Source organism: Oncorhynchus mykiss, chromosome 4, assembly GCF_013265735.2.
Source record: "Oncorhynchus mykiss isolate Arlee chromosome 4, USDA_OmykA_1.1, whole genome shotgun sequence".
NCBI classification, from domain to species: domain Eukaryota; kingdom Metazoa; phylum Chordata; class Actinopteri; order Salmoniformes; family Salmonidae; genus Oncorhynchus; species Oncorhynchus mykiss.
The window spans coordinates 18,448,691-18,473,563 of record NC_048568.1 but is presented as its reverse complement, the minus strand read 5'-3'; the positions used below and the strand labels follow the sequence as shown (position 1 = coordinate 18,473,563).

General features: G+C 43.0%; 1 protein-coding gene across 1 annotated transcript; it reads right to left on the bottom strand.

Moving 5' to 3' along the window:
* Positions 1-133: 133 nt before the first annotated feature.
* On the bottom strand, positions 134-17,974 carry clu (clusterin). Its single transcript, XM_021600461.2, has 9 exons — positions 17,821-17,974; positions 13,184-13,314; positions 12,920-13,068; positions 12,591-12,761; positions 11,946-12,393; positions 11,723-11,854; positions 885-1,111; positions 624-799; positions 134-485 (listed from the first exon to the last, which is right to left on the bottom strand). Exons 2-9 carry the CDS (start codon positions 13,269-13,271, stop codon positions 473-475), a joined length of 1,404 nt encoding a protein of 467 aa, XP_021456136.2. The 5' UTR covers positions 13,272-13,314; positions 17,821-17,974; the 3' UTR covers positions 134-472.
* Positions 17,975-24,873: the final 6,899 nt, after the last annotated feature.

Below are 24,873 nucleotides of genomic sequence, written 5' to 3'. Positions count from 1 at the left end.
GAATACCTTGTATTGCTACATTTTGAACGCTAGATAGTAAAAAATGATGCATTCCAGTCTGATAAGATCCTTTATCAGCTGATGTGACATTTTTCATAGAACTTAGGCAAGTAAATAATCAGAGATACAGTGGTGGTGTTTTTGTCAGGTCTCATTTATTTATATTGCATGTTGCTGTGCAGAAGAGCACAGAACTACAAAAGGAACAGTAGCAATTAACATGAAGTGAAGAGCAGTGAGCAGGTTTTACTCATGGGCAACAGCAGTACTATATTCTTTCTCCTCAAGCCAACAGGACTTGGTGTGTTTATTTATTCAGTTCTTATAGCAGGACGAGCTCTAGTTACACAGGAATATACAATTACTTAAAATATGATCAATGATGACAGGTTTCACTTTTTCTAGTTGACAGTGAAGTCATCCTGAACATTCTGCTTTGTGTAGCGGTGCATGGTTGGGTGTCCTCCGATTTCTACTTCACCACTCTGGAAAGGAAAAGGTAATAAAAAAATCGAAACCCACTTCAGGACATTTGTCTCCTATCTCACTTTAAAATATACTTGCTATAAAGCCTGGTGTGATTAGTAAGATTATTATTGGTCCAATGACACAGAAGCACTCACACAGTGGTCTGTTTGTAGAGGTCTAGGGCCTGCTGTGCCACCACCTCAGAGAACTTGGGGTCATTCCAGGGGATGTCTCCAGGCACACTGAAGGTCATGGCAGGGTTGTCAAACAACTGGACAGACACATTGGTGTCCCCTGGCTTCTCAGGGTCCTCTGTGTCCTTGGACATGACCTTGGAGGAATTCAAGACGTAAGTCTTCATAAGACCATGTTACAAAGAAATAGGATACAACGCATTGCAGATTATGGCCTCTCACCGTTTCGATCTTGAAGATTTCATCCTTGGTGTTGGTGTTGTTGGCCAGGGCAGACACCCAGCCAAACTGCTTGCTGAAAAGGTCTAGCAGGCTGGAAGTGTTGGACAACTGCTCCTCAAACTTCCTCAGCTGCTTGCTGTACTCCTGAGTGAACTTCTCTGCCATGGCCAGGGCCTGCTCCAGGTCCTTCTTCAGAGGACCAGCCAGAGGCTTCTTCCCTGAACAGTCTGGAGGAGAGAACCACATTTCATGTAATACACAACTCTATAGTCAACAGAGTCACTGGTGTCCCTTTAGCTCCATATCAGCAACTTTTGGTGTGATGTACTAGCAACTTGTTATACCTATTCGGAAGGCCAAAGTTAGCTTAAGGAGCAGTTCTCTGGGTCTAACCCCAAGAAGTTCTGGAAAACTGTTGAAGACCTGAAGAATAGACCCTACTCACAGCTGCCCGTGTCCCTTAATGTTGAATTGGTTGTTACTGACAAGGAGCACATGGCTGAGCTCTTTAATCACCACTTCATTAAGTCAGGATTCCTATTTGACTCGGCCATCCCTCATTGCCTGTACAACATTTCCTCATCTCCCACCACTTCTAATGCGACTAGCCCCGATGCTCCTCTTTTTACCCTGCCCTGCTACAAAGTGTCTCCTTGCAGGCTGTCGCTGAGTCTAAGGTGCTAAAGGAGCTCCTTATACTTGACCCCAAAAAAACATCTGAGTCAGATGGTTTAAATCCTTTCTGCTTTAAGGTTCCAGCCTCTATCATCACCAAGCTTATCTCTGACCTTTTTAACCTGTCTCTCCTCTTTGGGGTGGTTCCCGTTGCTTGGAAGGCAGCCACGGTGCGTCCTTTATTTAAAGGCGGAGATCAAGCTGATCCTAACTGTTAAAGGCCAATTTCAATTTTTCCCTGTTTATCAAAAGTATTTTAGGTATTTTATTAGGATCCTCATTAGCTGTTGCAAAAGTAGCAGCTACCCTTACTGGGTCATGAAACATGACATAATACAGAACATGAATAGACAGAACAGCGCAAGGACAGAACTACACAGATAGGCACACGTACCCTACACATCAATACTTGCACACAAACTATCTAGATCAAATAGGGGAAAGGCGTTGTGTCGTGAGGTGTTGCTTTATCTGATTTTTAAAACCAGGTTTGCTGTTAATTTGAGCAATACGAGATGGAATGGAGTTCCTTGCTATATAATACTGTACACTTTCTTGAAATTGTTCTGGATTTGGGGACTGTGAAAAGACCTCTGGTGGCGCGTATCTGGTGGGGTAAGTGTGTGTGTGTGTCAGAGCTGTGTGTTAATTGACTATGCAAACAATTTGGGATTTTCAAAACATTCATGTTTCTTATAAAAAGAAGTGATGCAGTCAGTCTCTCCTCAACTCTTAGCCAAGAGAGACTGGCATGAATAGTATTTACATCAGCACTCTGATTACAATGAAGAGCAAGACATGCATCTCTGTTCTGAGCCTGCTGCAGCTTAACTACAGTTGAAGTCGGAAGTTTACATAAACCTTAGCGAAATACATTTAAACTTCCTGACATTTAATCCGAGTAAGAATTCCCTGTTTTAGGTCAGTTAGGATCACCTCTTTATTGTAAGAATGTGAAATGTCAGAATAATAGTAGAGAGAATGATTTATTTCAGCTTTTATTTCTTTCATCACATTCCCAGTGTGTCATTAGTTTACATACCCTAAATAAGTATTTGGTAGCATTGTCTTTAAATTGTTTAACTTGGGTGAAATGTTTCAGGTAGCCTTCCACAAGCTTCTCACAATAAGTTGGGTGAATTTTGGCCCATTCCTCCTGACAGAGCTGGTGTAAGTGAGTCAGGTTTGTAGGCCTCCTTGCTCACACATGTTTTTTCAGTTCTGCCCACAAATGTTCTATAGGATTGAGATTATTGCTTTGTGATGGCCAATCCAATACCTTGACTTTGTTGTCCTTAAGCCATTTTGGAACAACTTTGAAAGTATGCTTGGGGTCATTGTCCATTTGGAAGACCCATTTGCGACCAAGCTTTAACTTCCTGACTGATGTCTTGAGACGTTGCTTCAATATATCCACATCATTTTTGTTCCTCATGATGCCATCTGTTTTGTGAAGTGCACCAGTCCCTCCTTCAGCAAAGCACCCCCACAACATGCTGTTGCCCACCCCCGTGCTTCACGGTTGGGATGGTGTTTATCGGCTTGCAAGCCTCCCCCTTTTACCTTCAAACATAACGATAGTCATTATGGCCAAACAGTTCTATTTTTGTTTCATCACACCAGAGGACATTTCTCCAAAAAGTACAATCTTCGTCCCCATGTGCAGTTGCAAACCATAGTCTGGCTTTTTTATGGCGGTTTTGGAGCAGTGGCTTCTTCCTTGCTGAGTGGCTTTTCAGGTTATGTCGATACAGGACTCATTTTACTGTGGATATAGATACTTCTGTACCTGTTTCCTCCAGCATCTTCACAAGGTCCCTTGCTGTTGTTCTGGGATTGATTTGCACTTTTCGCACCAAAGTACGTTCATCTCTAGGAGACGGAACGCGTCTCCTTCCTGAGCAGTATGATGGCTGCGTGGTCTCATGGTGTTTATACTTGCGTACTATTGTTTGTACAGATGAACGTGGTACCTTCAGGCGTTTGGAAATTGCTCTCAAGGATGAACCAGACTTGTGGAGGTATACAATTATTTTTCTGAGGTCTTGGCTGATTTCTTTTGATTTTCACATGATGTCAAGCAAAGAGGCACTGAGTTTGAAGGTAGGCCTTGAAATACATCCACAGGTACACCTCCAATTGACTCAAATTATGTAAATTAGCCTATGGTAGAGGTAGAAGCTTTCAGAATCAAAAAGGAGGAAGATGCCATAACATTGAAAGAAGAGAATGTGAAAGAAGAGGCTTCTAAAGTCATGACATAATTTTCTGGAATTTTCCAAGCTGTATAAAAGCACAGTGGACCCACTGGAATTGCGATACACTAAGTTATAAGTGAAATAATCTGTCTGTAAACAATTGTTGGAAAAATTACTTGTGTCACGCAAAGGTATAGTTTGTTAACAAGAAATGTGTGGAGTGCTTGAAACTCTTAGGTTGGAGTCATTAAAACTAGTTTATGTAAACTTCAAACTTCAAACTTCCACTATACATATGAGATGAGTAATGCAAAACATGTAAACATTATTAAAGTGACTGGTGTTCCATTATTAAAGTGGCATGTGATTTCAAGTCTATGTATATAGGCAGCTGACTCTGTGCTAGTGATGGCTATTTAAAAGTCTGATGGCCTTGAGCTGTTTTCTGTTTTCAGTCTCTCAGTCCCAGCTTTGATGAACCTGTACTGACCTCGCCTTCTGAATGATAGCGGTGTGAGCAGGCAGTGGCTCGGGTGGTTGTTGTCCTTGATGATCTTTTTGGCCTTCCTGTGACATCGGGTGCTGTAGGTGTCCTGCAGGGCAGGTAGTTTGCCCCTGGTGATGCGTTGGGCAGACTGTACCACCCTCTGGAGAGCCCAGTGGTTGCAGGCGGTGCAGTTACTGTTCCAGACGGTGATACATCCCGACAGGATGCTCTCAATTGTGCATCTGTAAAAGTTTGTGAGGGTTTTAGATACCAAGCCAAATTTCTTCAGCTCACTGAGGTTGAAGAGGCACTGTTGCACCTTCGACACCACACAGTCTGTGTGGGTAGACCCTTTCAGTTTGTCAGTGATGTGTACGCAGAGGACCTTCTCTACTGCGGTACCGTCAATGTGGATAGAGGGGTGCTCCCTCTGCTGTTTCCCGAAGTCCACGATTCATCTCCTTGGTTTTGTTGACCTTGAATGAGAATTTATTTCCCTGGCATCACACTCTCAGTGCCCTCATTTCCTCCCTGTAGGCTGTCACGTCATTGTTGGTAATCAAGCCTTCTACTGTTGTGTCGTCTGCAAACTTGATAATTGAGTTGGAGGTGTGCTTGGGCACACAGTCATGGGTGAACAGGAAGTACAGGAGGGGGCTGAGCATGCACCCTTGTGGGGCCCCAGTGTTGAGGATCAGTGAAGTGGAGGTGTTGTTTCCTACCTTCACCACCTGGGGGTTGCCCATCAGGAAGTCCAGGACCTAGTTGCACAGGGCGGGGTTCAGACCCAGGGCCATGAGCTTAATGATGTGCTTGGAGGGTACTATGGTGTTGAATACTGAGCTATAGTCAATGAACAACATTCTTACATTGGTATTCCTCTTGTACAGATGGGATAGGGCAGAGTGCAGTGCGATGGAGATTGCATCGTCTCTGGATCTGTTGGGGTGGTAAGCAAATTGAAGTGGGTCTAGGGTGACATGATATGATCCTTGACTAGTCTCAAAGCACTTCATGATGACAGAAGTGAGTGCTACGGGGTGATAGTAATGTAGTTCAGTTACCTTTGCTTTCTTGGGCACAGGAACAATGGTGGGCATCTTGAAGCACGTGGGGACAGCAGACTGGCATAGGGAGAGATTGAATATGTCCGTAAACACACCAGCCAGCTGGTCTGCACATGGTCTGATGACGTGGCTAGGGATACCGTCTGGGCCGGCAGCCTTGCAAGGGTTAACACTCTTAAATGTCTTACCACGGAGAAGGAGCGCCCACAGTCTTTGGCAGCGGGCCGTGTCAGTGGCACTGTGTTATCCTCAAAGCAGGCAGTTAGCTTGGCCAGAAGCAAGACGTCGGTGTCCTCAACATGGCTAGTTTTCCTTTAGTAGTCCGTTATTGTCTGTAGACCCTGCCACATACCTCTCGTGTCTGAGCTGTTGAATTGCGACTCCACTTTGTCTCCATACTTACGTTTTGCCTGTTTGATTGCCTTGTGGAGGGAATAGCTACATTGTTTGTATTCTGCCATATTCCTAGTCACCTTGCCATGTTTAAATGCGGTGGTTCGCTCTTCAGTTTTGCGCAAATGCTGCCATCTATTCACGGTTTATAGTTCGGGTAGGTTTTAATAGTCACAGTGGGTACAACATCTCCTATGCACTTCCTGATAAACTCAGTCACCGTATCAGTATATTCATTAATATTAATCTCTGAAGCTACCCGGAACATATCCCAGGCCGCGTGATCAAAACAATCTTGAAGCGTGGATTCCGATTGACCTGCATTGAATAGTCCTTAGCAAGGCTATTTCCTGTTTGAATTTCTGCCATTAAGAAGGTTGGAGCAAACTGGAGTCATGGTCAGATTTGCCAAAAGGAGGACGGGGGAGGGCCTTGTAGTCATCCCGGAAGTTGGAGTAGCAGTGGTCGAGTGTTTTAGCAGTGCGAGTACTACAGTCGATGTGTTGATAGAACTTCGGCAGCCTTTTTCTCAAATTTGCTTTGTTAAAATCCCCAGATACAATAAATGCAGCCTCGGGATATGTTTTTTCCAGTTTGCATAAAGTCCAGTAAAGTTCTTTGAGGGCCGTCGTGGTATCGGCTTGACGGGGGATATACAGGGCTGTGACAATAACCAAAAATAATTATCTTAGGAGATAATATGGTCTGCATTTCATTGAGGCATTCTAGGTCGGGGGAACAAAAGGACTTGAGTTCCTGTATGTTATCACAATCATACCATGAGTCGTTAATCATGAATCATACGACCCCGCCCTTCTTCTTCCCGGAGAGATATTTATTCCTGTCTGTGCGATGAACTGAGAACCCAAATGGCTGGACCGACTTAGACAGTATATCCCGAGAGAGCCATGTTTCCTTGAAACAGAGTATGTTACAATACCTGATGTCTGTCTGGAAAGAAACCCTGGCCCTAAGCTCATCAACATTATCATCCAGAGACTGAACATTAGCGAGTAATATACTCCAAAGCGGTGGGTGGTATGCATGCCTACTAAGTCGGACTAGAATACCACTCCGAGTACCTCTCCTCCGCCGGCATGTTTTGGGTCGGCCTCTGGAATCAGTTCAATTGCCCTGGGGGGTGCAAACAAAGGATCCGCTTCGGAAAGTTGTATTCCTGGTCGTAATGCTGCTGGTGCTGGAAAGTTACCGCCACTCTGATATCCAATAGTTCTTCCCGGCTGTATGTAATAACACAAAACATTTTCTGGGCTAATAATGTAAGAAATAATACTTAAAAAACGAAATACTGCGAAGTTTCCTAAGAGCTAGAAGCATGGCAGCCCTCTCTGTCGGCGCCATTTCGTATGAATAGGCTAGCTGCTATGCCAAATAGCTCCTCAGACCCGCCCTTGTTCGGCAGGATCACTGGACAGAGACTAGCTGTCCCAACAACTACGTTGCAGAATCCAAACTAAAAAAGTTAGCTAGCTACTAATACACTTTCAAAACAACAAACTTTTAAAAAGAACATCCGAGCTCTCCCTCGTTCCGCGTTCAGAAGTGTTGGAAAAAGTTATCAATAATCAACTGACTGGCTTTCTTGATGTCTATAGTATTTTCTCTCATATGCAATCTGGTTTCCGCCCAGGATATGGATGTGTCACTGCCACCTTAAAGGTCCTAAATTATGTCACCATTGCCCTTGATTCTAAGCAATGTTGTGTTGCTATTATTTTGACTTGTCCAAAGCTTTTGATATGCTAGACCATTCCATACTTGTGGGAGGAGTATTGGTGTCTCTGAGGGGTCTTTGGCCTGGTTTGCTAACTACCTCTCTCAAAGAGTGCAGTGTATAAAGTCAGAACATCTGCTGTCTCAGCCACTGCCTGTCACCAAGGACTCGATCCTAGGCCCCACACTCTTCTCAATTTACATCAACAACATAGCTCGGCAGTAAGCTCTCTCATCCATTGATATGCAGATGATACAGATGATATATGCAGTTTTATACTCAGCTGGGCCCTCACCGGAATTTTTGTTAAATGCTCTACAACAAAGATTTCTTAGTGTCCAACAAGCTTTCTCTGCCCTTAACCTTGTTCTGAACACCTCCAAAACAAAGGTAATGTGGTTTGGTAAGAAGAATGCCTCTCTCTCCACTGGTACGATTACAACCTCTGAGGGTTTAGAGCTTGAGTTAGTCACCTCATGCAAGTACTTGGGAGTATGGCTAGACAGTACACTGTCCTTCTCTCAGGAAATATCAAAGCTGCAGGCTATAAGGTTAAATCTAGACTTGATTTCCTCTATCGTAATCATTCCTCTTTCACTCCAGCTGCCAAACTAACCCTGATTTAGATGACCATCCTACCCAAGCTAAATTACGAAGACGTAATTTATAGATTGGCAGGTAAGGGTGCTCTCGAGCGGCTAGATGTCCTTTACCATTCGGCCATCAGATTTACCACCAATGCTCCTTATAGGACACATCACTGCACGTTATACTCCTCCGTAAACTGGTGATCTCTGTATACCCATAGCAAGACCCACTGGTTGATGCTTATTTATAGGCCTCATTCCCCCCTATCTGAGATACCTACTGCAGCCCTCATCCTCCACATACAAAAACCTGTTCTGCCAGTCACATTCTGTTGAACGTCCCCAAACCACACACATCCTCCTCTTTTCAGTTCGCAACTGGAACGAGCTGCAAAAAAAAACACTCAAACTGAACAGTTTTCTCTCTTCATCTCTTCATTCAAAGACTCAATCATGGACACTCTTACTGACAGTTGTGGATGCTTCACATGTGTATTGTTGTCTCTACCTTCTTGCCTTTGTGCTGTTGTCTGTGCCCAATAATGTTTGTACCATGTGTCATGACTGTCCTGTTCGGGTCAGGTTACCATGGACCAAAGTCCTACAGATATATCTCTCACACCCACCACAGGGGGGAGATGAGGGGTTTTATGACACCTCATGCCCGTTGTAAATCTTAAGGCAGCAGACAAAATCCTTTGTCAACTCAGTGTGGAGGTTTGGAATGTGTGAGTGGGCCCTATGGAGAATCTAACTCAGAACGATACATGCAATAAATGGACATAGGAAAATATATTTCATCAGCAAAAATGGTGGTAATAACGATAGATGGAATATGAAAATGAATGTCGTTTTTGTTACGTTATTAAAGGTTAAATGACGACATTATAACGGAAACATTGTAACTTGAAGAGTTTCCATAGTATGCACATGATGTATACATATTGTATGTTGTGTGGAAAATGTCCAGATCAAAAATAATGCTTTGGAAAAGTGAACTGTGAAATTAGTTGTCTAAGGTCTGAGTAGTCGCAACCCCAAAACGCAACATGAGGTTGAGGAAGACAAAATAACCTCTTAACAATTTATGCTTATGTTATTCTATCCAAGGAATCGTGTGTCTACACTGCTTTCATTCCCAAACTGGAACCGTCCATAGTCGTGGCCAAAAGTTTTGAGAATGACACAAATATTAATTTTCAAAGTTTGCTGCTTCAGTGTCTTTAGATATTTTTGTCAGATGTTACTATGGAATACTGAAGTACAATTACAGGCATTTCATAAGTGTCAAAGACTTTTATTGACAATTACATGACGTTGATGCAAAGAGTCAATATTTGCAGTGTTGACCCTTCTTTTTCAAGACCTCTGCAATCCACCCTGGCATGCTGTCAATTAACTTCTGGACCACATCCTGACTGATGGCAAACCATTCTTGCATAATCAATGCTTGGAGTTTGTTAGAATTTGTGGGTTTTTGTTTGTCCACCCGCCTCTTGAGGATTGACCACAAGTTCTCAATGGGGTTAAGGTCTAGGGAGTTTCCTGGCCATGGACCCAAAATATCAATGTTTTGTTCCCCGAGCCACTTAGTTATCACTTTTGCCTTATGGCAAGGTGCTCCATCATGCTGGGCATTGTTCGTCACCAAACTGTTCCTGGATGGTTGGGAGAAGTTGCTCTAGAATGATGTGTTGGTATCATTCTTTATTCATGGCTGTTCTTAGGCAAAATTGTGAGTGAGCCCACTCCCTTGGCTGAGAAGCAACCCCACACATGAATGTTCTCAGGATGCTTTACTGTTGGCATGACACAGGACTGAAGGTAGCGCTCACCTTGTCTTCTCCGGGCAAGCTTTTTTCCGGATGCCCCAAACAATCGGAAAGGGGATTCATCAGAGAAAATACTTTACCCCAGTCCTCAGCAGTCCAATCCCTGTACCTTTTGCAGAATATTAGTCTGTCCCTGATGTTTTTCTTGGAGAGAAGTGGCTTCTTTGCTGCCCTTCTTGACACCAAGCCATCCTCCAAAATTCTTCGCCTCACTGTGCGTGCAGATACATTCACACCTGCCTACTGACATTCCTGAGCAAGCTCTGTACTGGTGATGCCCCGATCCCGCGGCTGAATCAACTTTAGGAGACGGTCCTGGCGCTTGCTGGACTTGCTTGGGCACCCTGAAGCCTTCTTCACAACAATTGAACCGCTCTCCTTGAAGTTCTTGATGATCCGATAAATGGTTGATTTAAGTGCAATCTTACTGGCAGCAATATCCTTGCCTGTGAAGCCCTTTTTGTGCAAAGCAATGCTGACGGCACGTGTTTCCTTGCAGGTAACCATGGTTGACAGAGGAAGAACAATGATTCCAAGCACCACCCTCCTTTTGAAGCTTCCAGTCTGTTATTTGAACTAAATCAGAATGACAGAGTGATCTCCAGCCTTGTCCTCGTCAACACTCACACCTGCGTTAACGAGAGAATCACTGACATGATGTCAGCTGGCCCTTTTGTGGCAGGGCTGAAATGCAGTGGAAATGTTTAGGGGGGATTCAGTTCATTTGCATGGCAAATAGGGATTTTGCAATTAATTGCAATTCATCTGATCACTCTTCATACCATTCTGGAGTATGTGCAAATTGCCATCATACAAACTGAGGCAGCAGACTTTGTGAAAATTAATATTTGTGTCATTCTCAAAACTTTTGGCCACGACTGTACACGGCTAATTAGTCGTCCGGAGAAGACCCCTTTTCAGAACGAGGGCAAGAAAACAGACCACTAAGAGAAAGGACACTGACATCGTGTGGACAATCAGAGACTTACACCTGGTAACGAAAGAAGTGCCACCATCAGAGAAGAGACCTTCGACAAGTAATTACATCATTATATTCTAACCCATAAGAGCAGCAGTTCGGGGCAAGGTGTAAGGGCTAAACTTAAGCATAGTTTACAAATGTATTCAAGTGTTCTTTTCTCTCGTGCACTCTCTCTTTCTCTCTCTTTCTAAATCCCCATTTTGTGTAACAGGTGAAACTGGAACATTTTTCATTGTACTAAGTTTTAATCAATAGCCTAGACTGTTTGTTTGTGTATGTGTATCTTTAGCATGTTAGTAAATAAATTATCAACTCAATTGGTGTGGTACAAAATTATTTAGTGAGACTCGGGTTTGTGCGAATTATGCGACGTTCAGGATGAGACTGCTGTAAAATCTATATTCTGATAGTTAATTAGGGGAAAAGGAAACTCAATAAAAAACGAACTTTTCCCATGGTGCCCCTACTGAGTTAATGATTACCTGATTAATTGAAAGACGTAATTATAAACAGTTAATAGTTAGATGAACAGCAGTCGTCACATAAATCAATACGTCACAACACATGTTTTGTGCTGCTACCATGCTGTGTTGTCATGTGTTTCTGCCATGCTATGTTGTTGTCTTAGGTCTCTCTTTATGTAGTGTTGTGGTGTCTCTACTGTCGTGATGTGTTTTTTGTCCTATATTTTTCTTTTTAATCCCATCCCAGTCCTCGCAGGAGGCCTTTTGCCTTTTGTTAGGTCGTCATTGTAAATAAGAATTGGTTCATAACTGACTTGCCTAGCTAATTAAGCTTAAATAAAACAATTTTAAAAATACCTGACTCAGCCAAGGCATGACTTTGTGGTAAGAAAGAGAAAGAAAATCTGATGGGCTTTACCAATATCCTGGATCGCTACGCATTTTTCACACTCTCCTCGCAGTTTAATGCAGCCAGCAGAATTGCGACGTATCTCTCTGCAGGTCATACCGGAAGGCTTTGTCACAATAACATCCTCATTCACACTCCCCTCTGTGGAAAAAAGAAGCCCAATATCATTCATGTAAACGTTAACACCATGTTATTGTATAATAACAGTTGTTTAATTAGGACTGAGGTATACCCTCTGAGGGGTTGATGTCAAAGTTAGCGTCTGCGTCCATGACAGGCCCCATGGAGCCGAAGATATTCCGGGCCATGTCCATCATAGGAGCGAACATGTTGTGGAACCCATGGAAGTCTGGGTCCTGCAAAGCGGACCTGACCATACGGGAGCGCACCTCGCCCGTCTCTGCCATCTCTGCTCTCTCATTGGCCCTCTCCCTATGACCCCATAGACTGGGCATGTGGAAGGGGCTGGAGAACATGGGAGGGTTGAGGGAGCGCATGTGGTCAAACACCCTCAAGCTGTCCATGAAGATACTGTCCACCCCATCGGCCACGTCGGAGTAGCGCTCCTCCAGGTTCTGGAACCTCTGGCTCTGCTCCTGGTCCTCCCTCTCCAGAACATCCATGTTCTCCCCGTTGATCCAGATGGAGAATGGAGAGGTCCTGTTCAGAACCTCCTCCAGCTGAGAGGGAAACAGGAGAAAGCAGCTAGTACAACAGTGACCTATTTTATTTGGAAGGATTGTATAATAGCTTAAACACATTGATCAGTGGTTGTGCATGTCTCTGTGTAAGTCTAGCTTACACAACATATTTGAACTACAATTGCAAACCAATGTGGAGATTGATTGATGATAGTTCTGTGTAGTTGAGGCGATACCTGTCTGCCAATCAATCCGGCGCCACTGCTGCAGGTCCTGGAGTAGTATTTGATGCAGGTGTTCTTCAGACAGGGCTTGCACTCCTCCCACAGAGACTGCATGGTGCCGTTACACACCTCCTGCTCCTCACTCAGTTTAGTCTCCATCTCCTGAGCTGCCTTCAGAGCATCCTGGGAAACAAACACAGCAACTGAGTCAGTGGTCTAAAAAGAACTAGGCGACTATAGCTGATGAATTGAACACAAAATGTAGTGTGATCTTTAACTTATTTTTGTCCAAAACAGTGATGAAAGCTCATGGTACTGTGTGTTGCTCAAATGCACTGTACCTCTTTTTGCTGTTTAGTTTTCTCCAGGGCACTCAGGAACTTATTGTGATCATCTCCAGACCTCTCCATCACTGTCTTCATCTCCTTCACCCCACTGATGGCATTCTCTATCTGCTTGTCCAGGTACTTCACCCCCAGGAGAGAAATCTCTGCAGAGAACAATCGCTCAAAATAAATCTCCCCAGCGACTTAAAAATATCCTGCATTATACAGTATACGGCTATTCTGAACAATTTGAAGATATTTAGTTATATGATGGCTTACGGCTTAGATCCTCCTTGGATGGAGGCAGCAGACACTCAGTAGATACCAGAAGCAAAGCAAGGCCCACTAGTGACCCAAAGACTCTCATCTTTACTGTTTCTTAGATACCAAGCGACTGATGCAGTACACACCTGAAAAACAGAGGGGGCTTAGGGTATTTCGGATGTAATCATAACGCCTCTTATGAAAAGCACTGAAAAATGACCTCATAGTCCAGTGGTTCCCAAACTTTTTATAGTCCCATACCCTTTCAAACATTCAACACTCTCTAGCACCAGGGTCAGCGCACTCTCAAATGTTTTTTTTGCCAACATTGTAAGCCTGCCACACACACGCTATACGATACATTTATTAAACATAAGAATGAGTGTCAATCATGGTCAGTAAAGAAAACTTTAAGCTCGTCTCTCAATTAAAAAAAAAAAACGTGTCAATACAAAAAACGTGCCCCTTGATAACTAGCCCACTTCTGTATGTTGTAAAAGCGTTACAAGCTGCCCATATCATTGCATAGTGCAGAAAATACGCGAGAGTTCAGGGGCCTTGCTTTAACGAAGTTAACCATTTTCACTGTAGTGTCCAAAACGCCTTTCAAGTTGTCAGGCATTCCCTTGGCAGCAAGAGCCTCTAAGTGGATGCTGCAGTGTACCCAAGTGTCGTCGGGAGCAACTGCTTGCACATCGTTACCACTCCACCATGTCTCCCTGTCATGACTTTTGCGCCATTAGTACAGATACCAACACATCTTGACCACCAAAGTCCATTTGATATCACAAAGGTGTCCAGTACTTTAAAAATATCCTCTCCTATTGTCCTGGTTTCCAGTGGTTTGCAGAAGAGGATGTCTTCCTTAATTGACCTCCCATAAACGTAACGGACATATAACAGGAGCTGTGCCAGGTCGCCATGTCTGTTGACTCATCCAGATGTAATGCATAGAATTCACAGGCTTGTATGCGAAGTAGTAATTGTTTCAAAGCATCTCCTGCCGTGTCCCTGATGCGTCGTGAAACAGTGTTGTTTGACAAAGGAATTGTCTGTCTCGTTTTTTTGGCCTTTCCCCCAGCATTGTCCCAGCCATATCCGCGGCAGCAGGGAGAATTAAGTCCTCCACAATTGTATGGGGCTTGCCTGTCCTAGCCACTCGGTAGCTCATCATATACGACTTCTAGCTCCTTTTTAATGGTATCTGTTGCTTTTATACATGTCTTACTACTTGAAAGTCGTCTTAATTCTTGCTCAAAAAACTCCCATGGCTTATTTTTCAAATTGGCATGTTTTGTTTCTAAATGTCTACGCAAGAGTGAAGGTTTCATCGAGTTGTGAGATAGTACTTTTGCACATATAACACACTGTGGCTGAGGAAAGGCACTACTCCTAATATAAGTGAACCCCAAATCAATGTAGTTCTCATCACATTTGCTCTTCGATGGTCCAACGTCCCTGTCTGTTGGTGCTTTCCCGGGTAAGGGGGCAGTAGCTGCATCAGATTCACAGCTGTCAGTGTCCATGCTAGCTGGGCTAGCAACAACATGTAGAAATACTGATGCTAAGCATTGGATGTGCTTGTGGAAGCAGATCAACTTGTGTCGTGGACAGGTGCAGGTGGAGTACTGATGGCAGTAGCAGTACTACCAGTAGAGCTGGTATGTGTCTCTATGAATGTGCTTGTGGAAGCAGATCAACTTGTGTCGTGGACAGGTGCAGGTGGAGTACTGCTGGCAGTAGCAGTACTACCAGTAGAGCTGGTATGTGTCTCTATGGATGTGCTTGTGGAAGCAGATCAACTTGTGTCGTGGACAGGTGCAGGTGGAGTACTGCTGGCAGTAGCAGTACTACCAGTAGAGCTGGTATGTGTCTCTATGGATGTGCTTGTGGAAGCAGATCAACTTGTGTCGTGGACAGGTGCAGGTGGAGTACTGATGGCAGTAGCAGTACTACCAGTAGAGCTGGTATGTGTCTCTATGGATGTGCTTGTGGAAGCAGATCAACTTGTGTCGTGGACAGGTGCAGGTGGAGTACTGCTGGCAGTAGCAGTACTACCAGTAGAGCTGGTATGTGTCTCTATGGATGTGCTTGTGGAAGCAGATCAACTTGTGTCGTGGACAGGTGCAGGTGGAGTACTGATGGCAGTAGCAGTACTACCAGTAGAGCTGGTATGTGTCTCTATGGATGTGCTTGTGGAAGCAGATCAACTTGTGTCGTGGACAGGTGCAGGTGGAGTACTGATGGCAGTAGCAGTACTACCAGTAGAGCTGGTATGTGTCTCTATGGATGTGCTTGTGGAAGCAGAATAACTTGTGTCGTGGACAGGTGCAGGTGGAGTACTGCTGGCAGTAGCAGTACTACCAGTAGAGCTGGTATGTGTCTCTATGGATGTGCTTGTGGAAGCAGATCAACTTGTGTCGTGGACAGGTGCAGGTGGAGTACTGATGGCAGTAGCAGTACTACCAGTAGAGCTGGTATGTGTCTCTATGGATGTGCTTGTGGAAGCAGAATAACTTGTGTCGTGGACAGGTGCAGGTGGAGTACTGCTGGCAGTAGCAGTACTACCAGTAGAGCTGGTATGTGTCTCTATGGATGTGCTTGTGGAAGCAGAATAACTTGTGTCGTGGACAGGTGCAGGTGGAGTACTGATGGCAGTAGCAGTACTACCAGTAGAGCTGGTATGTGTCTCTATGGATGCGGGCCTTACTTTTCTTTAACCATTTATCCTTTTTCGAGCAAACTGAATGAGCAGCAGCTACGTTTGCCCACCCCATACGTACGGGCCGTTAGTGAGAGAGTAACGGTTAATCTGATTGGATGTTAATTATTTGACTAGGCTACCTGTATTTGACATCGTGTTGTTATTTCGCTGAACACTAGATGGGTTCATTTTATTTTTGGAAGTGAAACGAGGCTACTCGGGTGAGGAAAAAGCACCCAAATGCCAAATGTGTAGCCCCGTTGGAAAATATAAATGGACTGTTTCAAAATGTGAAAAATAGATAGTGAATCACATTTTTATTTGGCGTACCGCCGACGTAATTGCGCGTTTGAGAATACCTGTATTACCCCAGTTTGGGAATACCTGTATAGTCCACGTCTGACCTTGGTGTTGTTGTGATGTTGATATTACCCACTAGAGGGTAATGTTGCCCATATAACAATGACAATACTGTGACACAGCATCATTTGAAACCTTTTTCTTTAATGCTGACATTTGCTGATTTGTTCCAAACGATAAAGTGTGTTTATACTGCATTGCAGCATAGACATTTATCCTATTGTATACTTGTTTAATTTGATAAAAGTATTGACATTAGGCTCAAGATAAACCCTGTGACATAGATACAATGCAGAGATTAGGGGCTGGATTCAATCCTTAGCGCCGAAGAGCAGCGTTGTAGCGCGGTTGAAATGTAAAGGTCATTTCCGATCGAGTCGACATATGCAGCGTTTACTGTGAATGCAGTCTCCTCAAACACAGAAACATTGCCTATAACATTTAATCACGCTACAACGCTGATCTTCTGCGCTAGAGATTGAATCCAGCCCTAGTGGGCGTTAATCTGATAGATCTCCCTGTTGGAATGGAGCCGAAACAAACACAAATTCTTCTCCACTAATCTCTGTGATTATTCCAGGCAGCCCTATAATCCCTTGTGTATTCAACACGCTCACTGTACAACTTCCCAGAAAACACTGAATTGTTGGAAAAAAAATAAAGCCCAATGTTTAGATTTGGAAAACATTGCACATCCTTCCAATTGTGGTGCCAGATATTCAATTGAAATGTCACCATTGGAGGAAATATCTTGCCATTAAGGGAAATGGCAAGATACAGTCATAATGTTGACATTTTCAGACACAGGACTAGCCTTACATATTTTACAGGTCTGGGTGGATACAAGGGAAAATAATCATGGGAGAAAAAGAAGTTTCAAACAATGTCCTACTCATAAATAAGGTCCAATAGCACAGGAAAAAGTAGAACACCATTAATAGAACCCAGAAGTAGAACCCACAATTCTGCTCAATCCAGCAGATGGACTGAGCTCTGTATTAAAAGGGATTTGCACATTCTAGTATACTCCTACAAGGGGAAAAAATGGGGCTTGAGAACTGCAGCGTCCAGACTTAATTGCTCTCTGCTTGTCCGTCTCACTCAAACATGCCCTGTGCAGCTACAATATCAACGCAATAACAGCACTCTAACTCAGAGAGACTTTGTGCCTTTGAGGGTGTTGAATTTAATTATCCAATTGTGGAGTCTTTATAGCAAATGCATCGGATAAAGCTTGCAGCCTTAAAATGTTGCGATATACGCAGTACATATCTGGGTCATTCACAGGCAGTTTTGAACAGAGGTCACCCATGAGTAAGAATGAGGAATAACAGTAACATCACTGTCCAGAATTTCTGCAGAATCAAATAGAAACAATATTTATCATAATAAACCACATGGCAAAAAATAGTAGCATCAGCCCCAGGAACAATTCTAAAGACAAATCAAGCATTTCAAGGATACTCCTACTGCAGTTTTGTCTAGCGCCGCAGAAGGCAGCTGTGCACAGGGCTGATACCCTGAAGACACACAATATGCATTTTCCTCCCAGCCAGCCGGGACTGCTAGGCAGAAGAGGATCACTCACCTCCCTGTTGATCTTGCCTCTTCAGAGCGGATGAAGTGCAGTGAGGCTGTCTTCCGCTAGGTATTTATACAGGACCTAGCAGTGATGTTGACACTGATTCACGCCCTGTGGCTTTGGACTTTTCCAGAAGTTGTGTAATTCCCAGTCACAGCTCAGAAATGTGGAGCAGCCAGGAGTGGGCACTGTTGCACCGTGTGTCACTAAGCTCCTTCTGGCTACTCTGGCTCCTGGGAGACAATGTCAATAGAGGGAGGATTGTGTCATCTTTGTGGGTCAGTGAACATGGTCTGGGCATATGGAGGAGGGGGCTTTCAAGATGATTGATCCTTATATTATCACACATCCCCATGACTCAGTGCATCTGCGCATCATTACACACACACACACACACACAGACACACACACACACACACACACATGGATCATCCAAAAGGAGTCAAATTCAAATTATAATGTTATCAGCCTAACAAATGCAAACATTTACTGTAACACCTTGTAGCTCAAATTCAAAACATATCCATAAACTCCACACTTGGCTCAAAACACAACTGTCCCAGGCTCCAGCTTCACACAAAATCATGACCAAGCACAGGTACGGGAATGTTGATGATGTGTTGCTGCTGAATCCAACAGGTTATAAAAGGGTTCTTTAATGAGCCCTGCAAATGTAAACCTCTTACTTTATGCTCTCATCATCCTGTTGCAAAGCTGAGCTCTACAGCCAGGCCAGTGGCCAGATGTCTCCAGTTAGGAGTATACTTTATTTTTTCCTGTGACGCAAGATCATTACATAAGCTCATTCAGAAATGAAACGATATAAAAGGAGGAAATGGAAAAAGTAGATTCCTGGCTACACTCCACCTAAAACACACAGAGAATAACAAGTTCTGGGCCCTAATGTTGAATGTCTGCTCGGGTGATATTTACTGTATGCACACACTCATACCTTGGCACTGTGTCAGCAGTCTTCAGGGGCTGATTTGTGGTTTCAAATAAGAGGAAAGGTGAAAGTTCATTTGTGCAGGACATTACAGCTGGAGCGTCCTAGCAACAAGACCTCAATTGGTCCAGTTTAATATTAATTCTCTCCTATTTGTGTTATTCTCATGCAAAGACAAATTTTGATTTCGAATGTGGGTACGCACTTGACACACCAGTTTGAAGGATATAAATGAGATCGTATATAAACAAACTTCAATAATGCCCTTGGCATCGGTCCTCATGGCCTGATGTTTGGTTTTGTGAAGAATAGAAAAGGACTCAGCCAAGTTTAGTGTCTACGCTCAAGTCCACAGACATGATTTGTCATCCACATCCAGGCGAGCTCAAGGTTGATTTGTGATGGTGTCTGGCCCTTGTGAGAGATGCTGTTGTGTTTAGGCATGCAGACACTTCTCCTCCCCCTCTCCTCTCTCCCCCTCACTTCTCCTCTCTCCCTCACTTCTCCTCTCTCCCCCACTTCTCCTCTCTCCCACTCTCCAGCAGGCCCAGACCAGGGCAGAGCAAGACGTGCCTGGGCCTGCAGCCTCTCCTACCTCCTCCCTTTCCATCCCCTTCTCCCCTTTCCATTCTTCCCTTCTCTCATCTTTCATCCTCCATCCTTCTCCTCTCCTCCCTTCCTTCCAAGTGCATGTGACCAGTCAAGGTCATTCACAGACTGAGACACAGTCACAGGCAGACGTGTGACTATCACTTTCCACAGAACACAGGGATCTCTTGAGACATGCAGTAGACACTCTCTCTCCCACAGTGATAAACTGCTGCTGGGAATGACAACAGCTGTTCCCTCTGAGAAATGTTCTATTGCGTTACTCCCAAAATAACACTGATTGCAAATCATGCTATTGATTTGTATCACTTTAATTGCTCATGCCTTGTTATACAGTGTCTGACCACAGCAGTGGGTTTGGAATTCCTTTAAGTTTGTTGGATGTAAGATTATTATGATAGCTGGTGTCTGTGTGATACAAGTGCCTTTGGCAAGGATGCTTTCCATCAGTATCAGGGTATATGTACAGTAAGGCAAAAAAATATTCTAGGACAATGAAAAATGACAGTAATCTATATTTTCTGTTGATTCTCAGCTTCATAATGTATCCTCCTGCAGTAAAGAAGAAGAAGAAGGTTCCTAGTAATTTCACATGGTGCCCACTGGGTGGCAGTAGATCTGACGTAAGAAATGCTGAGATGTGTACGTTCTCAGTAGCTGCTGCTATAAACGAAGGACTGGACATGTTGGGTGTGTCAAAACGTAGATCAATTATCTTTGCAGTGTGATAAATAGATGCAGTCCAGATACAAAACGTTTGAAATGCAAAAATAAATTGTGAAAAATGGCATCTTCAGTGCTTTCAGTAAAGCAATGTTCTCAGTGTTTTCATTGTTTCATCATTGTTCTGTTTTATCTTCCAAGTCATTTAAACCATTCTGGGTTGTAGCCTAGTCCCTTATGACTGCATGGGACAGTTGTTTTCACTGTCTCTGAAGTTTGGCATCGAGATCAACATCTCTTTGGAGTCATTATAGTCTATCCCAAATCACAACTCCACAAATTGAATTATGTTGGGGCTTCCTAATCTGCTAATGGAAGACTCAACATCCTAACTTGATATTCACTCTCAATCTTTAGAACCACATGCCCTCAGTTTAGCTCAATATTGTATTACCAGCTACCGCTTTTTTGATGTAGCCTACAATACTACTGCATAACATTACTTAACTGCAAGTCAATGTCCTATTTACATAGTTTACATGACATAACTTCAGTAATTGCTCTTGACCTTTAGACACATCATTAAAAGATCTCTCTACAAACAGCTGAATCCCAGCTGCTATTAGAAACATGCAGGCATCAACATCTGTATGGATGTAAACACTGAAAGTGTTAAAAATGGTGACCTCTAAACTAGAGCCAAGATGGCATCTCTCTGCATCACTGAAAAACCAAAGCAGTCATGAACTTCCCATTAATCAGTGGCCAGGCTATTTATTTGATAACAGATTATATCAACATGAAACTGCTATGGATTGAAACAAAATGGCCCCTGTTTATAAAGTCATGAAACTGGATTGGAATTTAGGTTATTACAGGATGGCCGCCAGTAACATTGTTGTGAAGCTCAATCAAAGATTGTATAGTATGGCTTAAACAATATGTGATGACATGTCTGTACACAATCCAATGAGGTGCCAAAGTTAATGTGATGTGTTAATCGCAGAGCGACATGACCACATGGTGTGAGCAAAGGGAAAGACACATTTGATTGCTCTGCATGTTTAAATAAAGAACGTGACAATAAAAGCATATGCACTTGTGTAGGAACATCTTAAGAAGCATATTTGATAGGTTATGAACATATTTTGCTTTTAGATATATTCAAAAACTGCAGTTCTCTTTTTGGTGCCTCAGGGCAACGATGTACAGTTAGGTTACTTTTCAGGCCAATATCATGCTCAATGAAAGACATATCATTTGCTGTAAAATGATGGCCTTGGTCAATGTTTTTCCAACATATCCACTGACATTCACAGGCAATGGACACAGAGATATTCTATGAGTGAAAAGAGACTAATTGGTTAGAGCGTTGGACTAGTAACCGAAAGGTTGCAAGATCGAATCCCTGAGTTGACAAGGTTCAAATCTGTTGTTCTTCCCCTGAACAAGGCAGTTAACCCACTGTTCCTAGGCCGTAATTGAAAATAAAAATGTGTTCTTAACTGACTTGCCTAGATAAATAAAGGATACATATTTTTGGGAGCAGTTAGGATCATACCCTCTGTTAGTGAGGAAAGTGAGCTTGAGGACAGTGACAGTGAGGAAAAATGAACCATAGGTTTGAGAGGCAGTGAAATACTAGTTTATTCCCAATTTGTATTTTCTTATAAAAATAGTGCTTGTTTCTACTATGTTTCACTTAATAAATGCTCTGAAAATATCACATTTTCCTTGGTGTTTTATTACCTTTATGGCGCAGCGTTGCCCTGAGGCAACAAGAACAATTCTGGGTGTGGGGGGTGAAGTGAATGTTTTTATTATTGCTAAATTATCAGAAAGCCTAAATCTTCCCCGAAAAATAGAATGGAATATTTAAAACAAATGAAAAACCAAAATGTGTGCAGCTCACATTACAGACTGCATTATTACTGTCTGCATAGGAGCTTACATCATATGGTTAGATCTCCAAGACAAAAGGTCATTTCACAGCGGGTAGAGACAACTTCTTACCTTGTGATTATGGATTGAAGCAAAAACAGATGTTTGTCTCTGTCGCTCTCACACGCTCTCTCTTTCTGAGATCTCTTTCAACTACATTTTCTAAAGATGGAGCTTTATCAAGTCAAGCTGGAAGTGGAACCCATTTCTTAAGTAACAAACTGCTGTCAGAACCTTTTCCAAACAAAGGATTCTAGTTTACCCATCCATTGATTTACTGGCTATTAGGATCCCATCCAAGATCACAACATTTTGTGCATTCGCTGAGTATTAGAAAACATCAGTGGAGCATAATAAGACTTAGACAATCACTAAGATAGGACGATTATAGACCAAAGTGGACCGAAGCAATTTTGAGGTTTCTGTTGGAACCTTAGAGCAGCTGGATCATTTACTCTGTGTGGGCCATGAAGTACAAGGAGAGAAGGACCCAGGCAAAAGGTTCACTCAGAAGTCAGAGAAAATCAAATCTAACCCAATTGTATTTGTCACATGCGCCGAATACCACAGGTGGAGGAGACCTTACAGTGAAATGGTTACTTACAAGGCCTTAACCACAATGTAGTTTTAAGAATAATAAGTGTTAAGAATGTATTTACTAAAATTGATGAGAATGGGGGCGTGCTCGGCCCTCCTTTTCCTGTAGTTCACGATCATCTCCTTTGTCTTGATCACATTGGGGGAGAGGTTGTTATCCTGGCACCACACTGCCAGGTCTCTGACCTCCTCCCTATAGGCTGTCTCATTGTTGCCTTCGCCTTCGCTCCCCCTCCTGTCCAGCTCAGGCATTCGGCATCGCCGGCATTCTAGCTGCTGCCGAACCTACTGCTGGCAAAACCCTTCACTCATCAACCTTGGACATGTCTCGTCATCATTACACACACCTGGTTCCAATCCCCACTCTATCACTGTATATATACTCCCTCTGACATTTGTCTTTGTCGGTCATTGAAAATGTTACTTGTTTTCCTGAGAGGAATTTCCCTTACTATTTCCTGAGTACTTTATATTTTAAACTTTGGGTTTGCCCTGTGCCTTTTTGTTCCTGAAGATATATTTTGAGCACAACAGAGTTTGTGTTTCGTCCCACTTTGATTTATGGTGCTTAAATAAACTCAGTAGATCTAAACCTGCGACTGACTCCTGCCTACTCCTCTCTATGCCAGTGACCCTGTCCAGATCCTCCATGTACTTCCTCTGTCATCCATATCTTGGTGACTGTTGATGTGACTAGCGCCCATATAGTTCACAGAGAAGCATCTGCCCTTTCTTCAGTGTGCTAACATTATAGCATCTTGATATTATTGTTGGGAGCAATTGATATCATAGTTGGCATTGCATGATCAACACAGCCATATAGAGGGTAATTAGACAGCCTGGTCTCAGAGCAAACACATTGTATTTGACAAAAATTGCACCAACATAAATTCTCCCCATAATTGTCCTCTGTTCTTATAACACAACAAGAAACCTGGTCTCAGAAAAACACGTATATTACTATACTTCCTCCAAGACGGCGCATAGTTAGCTAAAATGCGTAGTGGTTGCTAATTGGCTAAAATGCAACTTTTTGGGGGGGATTGGTACTGTATGACTGGTACTGTATGTATATATACATATACATATATATATGTATATATATATATATATATATATATATATATATATATATATATATATATATATATATATATATATATATATACAGTACCAGTCACATTTTTTGACAAACCTACTCAAGTGTGTTTCTTTATTTTTACTATTTTCCACATTGTAGAATAATAGTGAAAACATCAAAACTATGAAACAACACATGGAATCATGTAGTAACCAAAAAAGTGTTAAACAAATCAAAACATATTTTAGATTCTTCAAAGTAGCCACCCTTTGCCTCGATGACAGCTCTGCACATTCTTGGCATCCTTTCAACAAGCTTCACCTGGAATGTTTTTCCAACAGTCTTGAAGGAGTTCCCACAAATTCTGAGCACTTATTGGCTGCTTTTCCTTCACTCTGCGGTCCAACTCATCCCAAACCATTTCAATTCGGTTGAGGTCGGGTGATTGTGGAGGCCAGGTCATCTGATGCAGCACTCCATCTTGGTAAAATAGCCATTACACAGCCTGGAGGTGTGTTGGGTCATTGTCCTGTTGAAAAACGAATGATAGTCTCAATAAGCACAAACCAGATGGGATGGCATATCACTGCAGAATGCTGTGGTAGCCATGCTGGTTAAGTGTGACTTGAATTCTAAATAAATAACTGACAGTGTCACCAGGAAAACACCCCCACAACATCACACCTCCTCCTCCATGCTTCATGGTGGGAACCACGCATGCGGAGATGATCCTTTCACCTACTCTGCGTCTCACAAAGACACGGCGGCTGGAACCAAAAATCTCAAATTTGGACTGATCAGACCAAAGGACAGATTTCCATCGGTCTAATGTCCATTGCTCGTATTTCTTCGCCCAAACAAGTCTCTTCTTATTATTGGTGCCCTTTAGTTGTGGTTTCTTTGCAGCAATTCGAACATGAAGGCCTGATTCACACAGTCTCCTCTGAACAGTTGATGTTGAGATGTGTCTGTTACTTGAACTCTATGAAGCATTTATTTGAGCTGCAATTTCTGAGGCTGGTAACTCTAATGAACTTATCCTCTGCAGCAGAGGTAACTCTGGGTCTTACTTTCCTGTGGCAGTCCTCATGAGAGCCAGCTTCATCATAGCGCTTGAGATTTTTTGCGACTGCACATGAAGAAACTTTAAATGTTTTTTAAATGTTTCGTATTGACTGACCATGTCTTAAAGTATTGATGGACTGTTGTTTCTCTTTGCTTA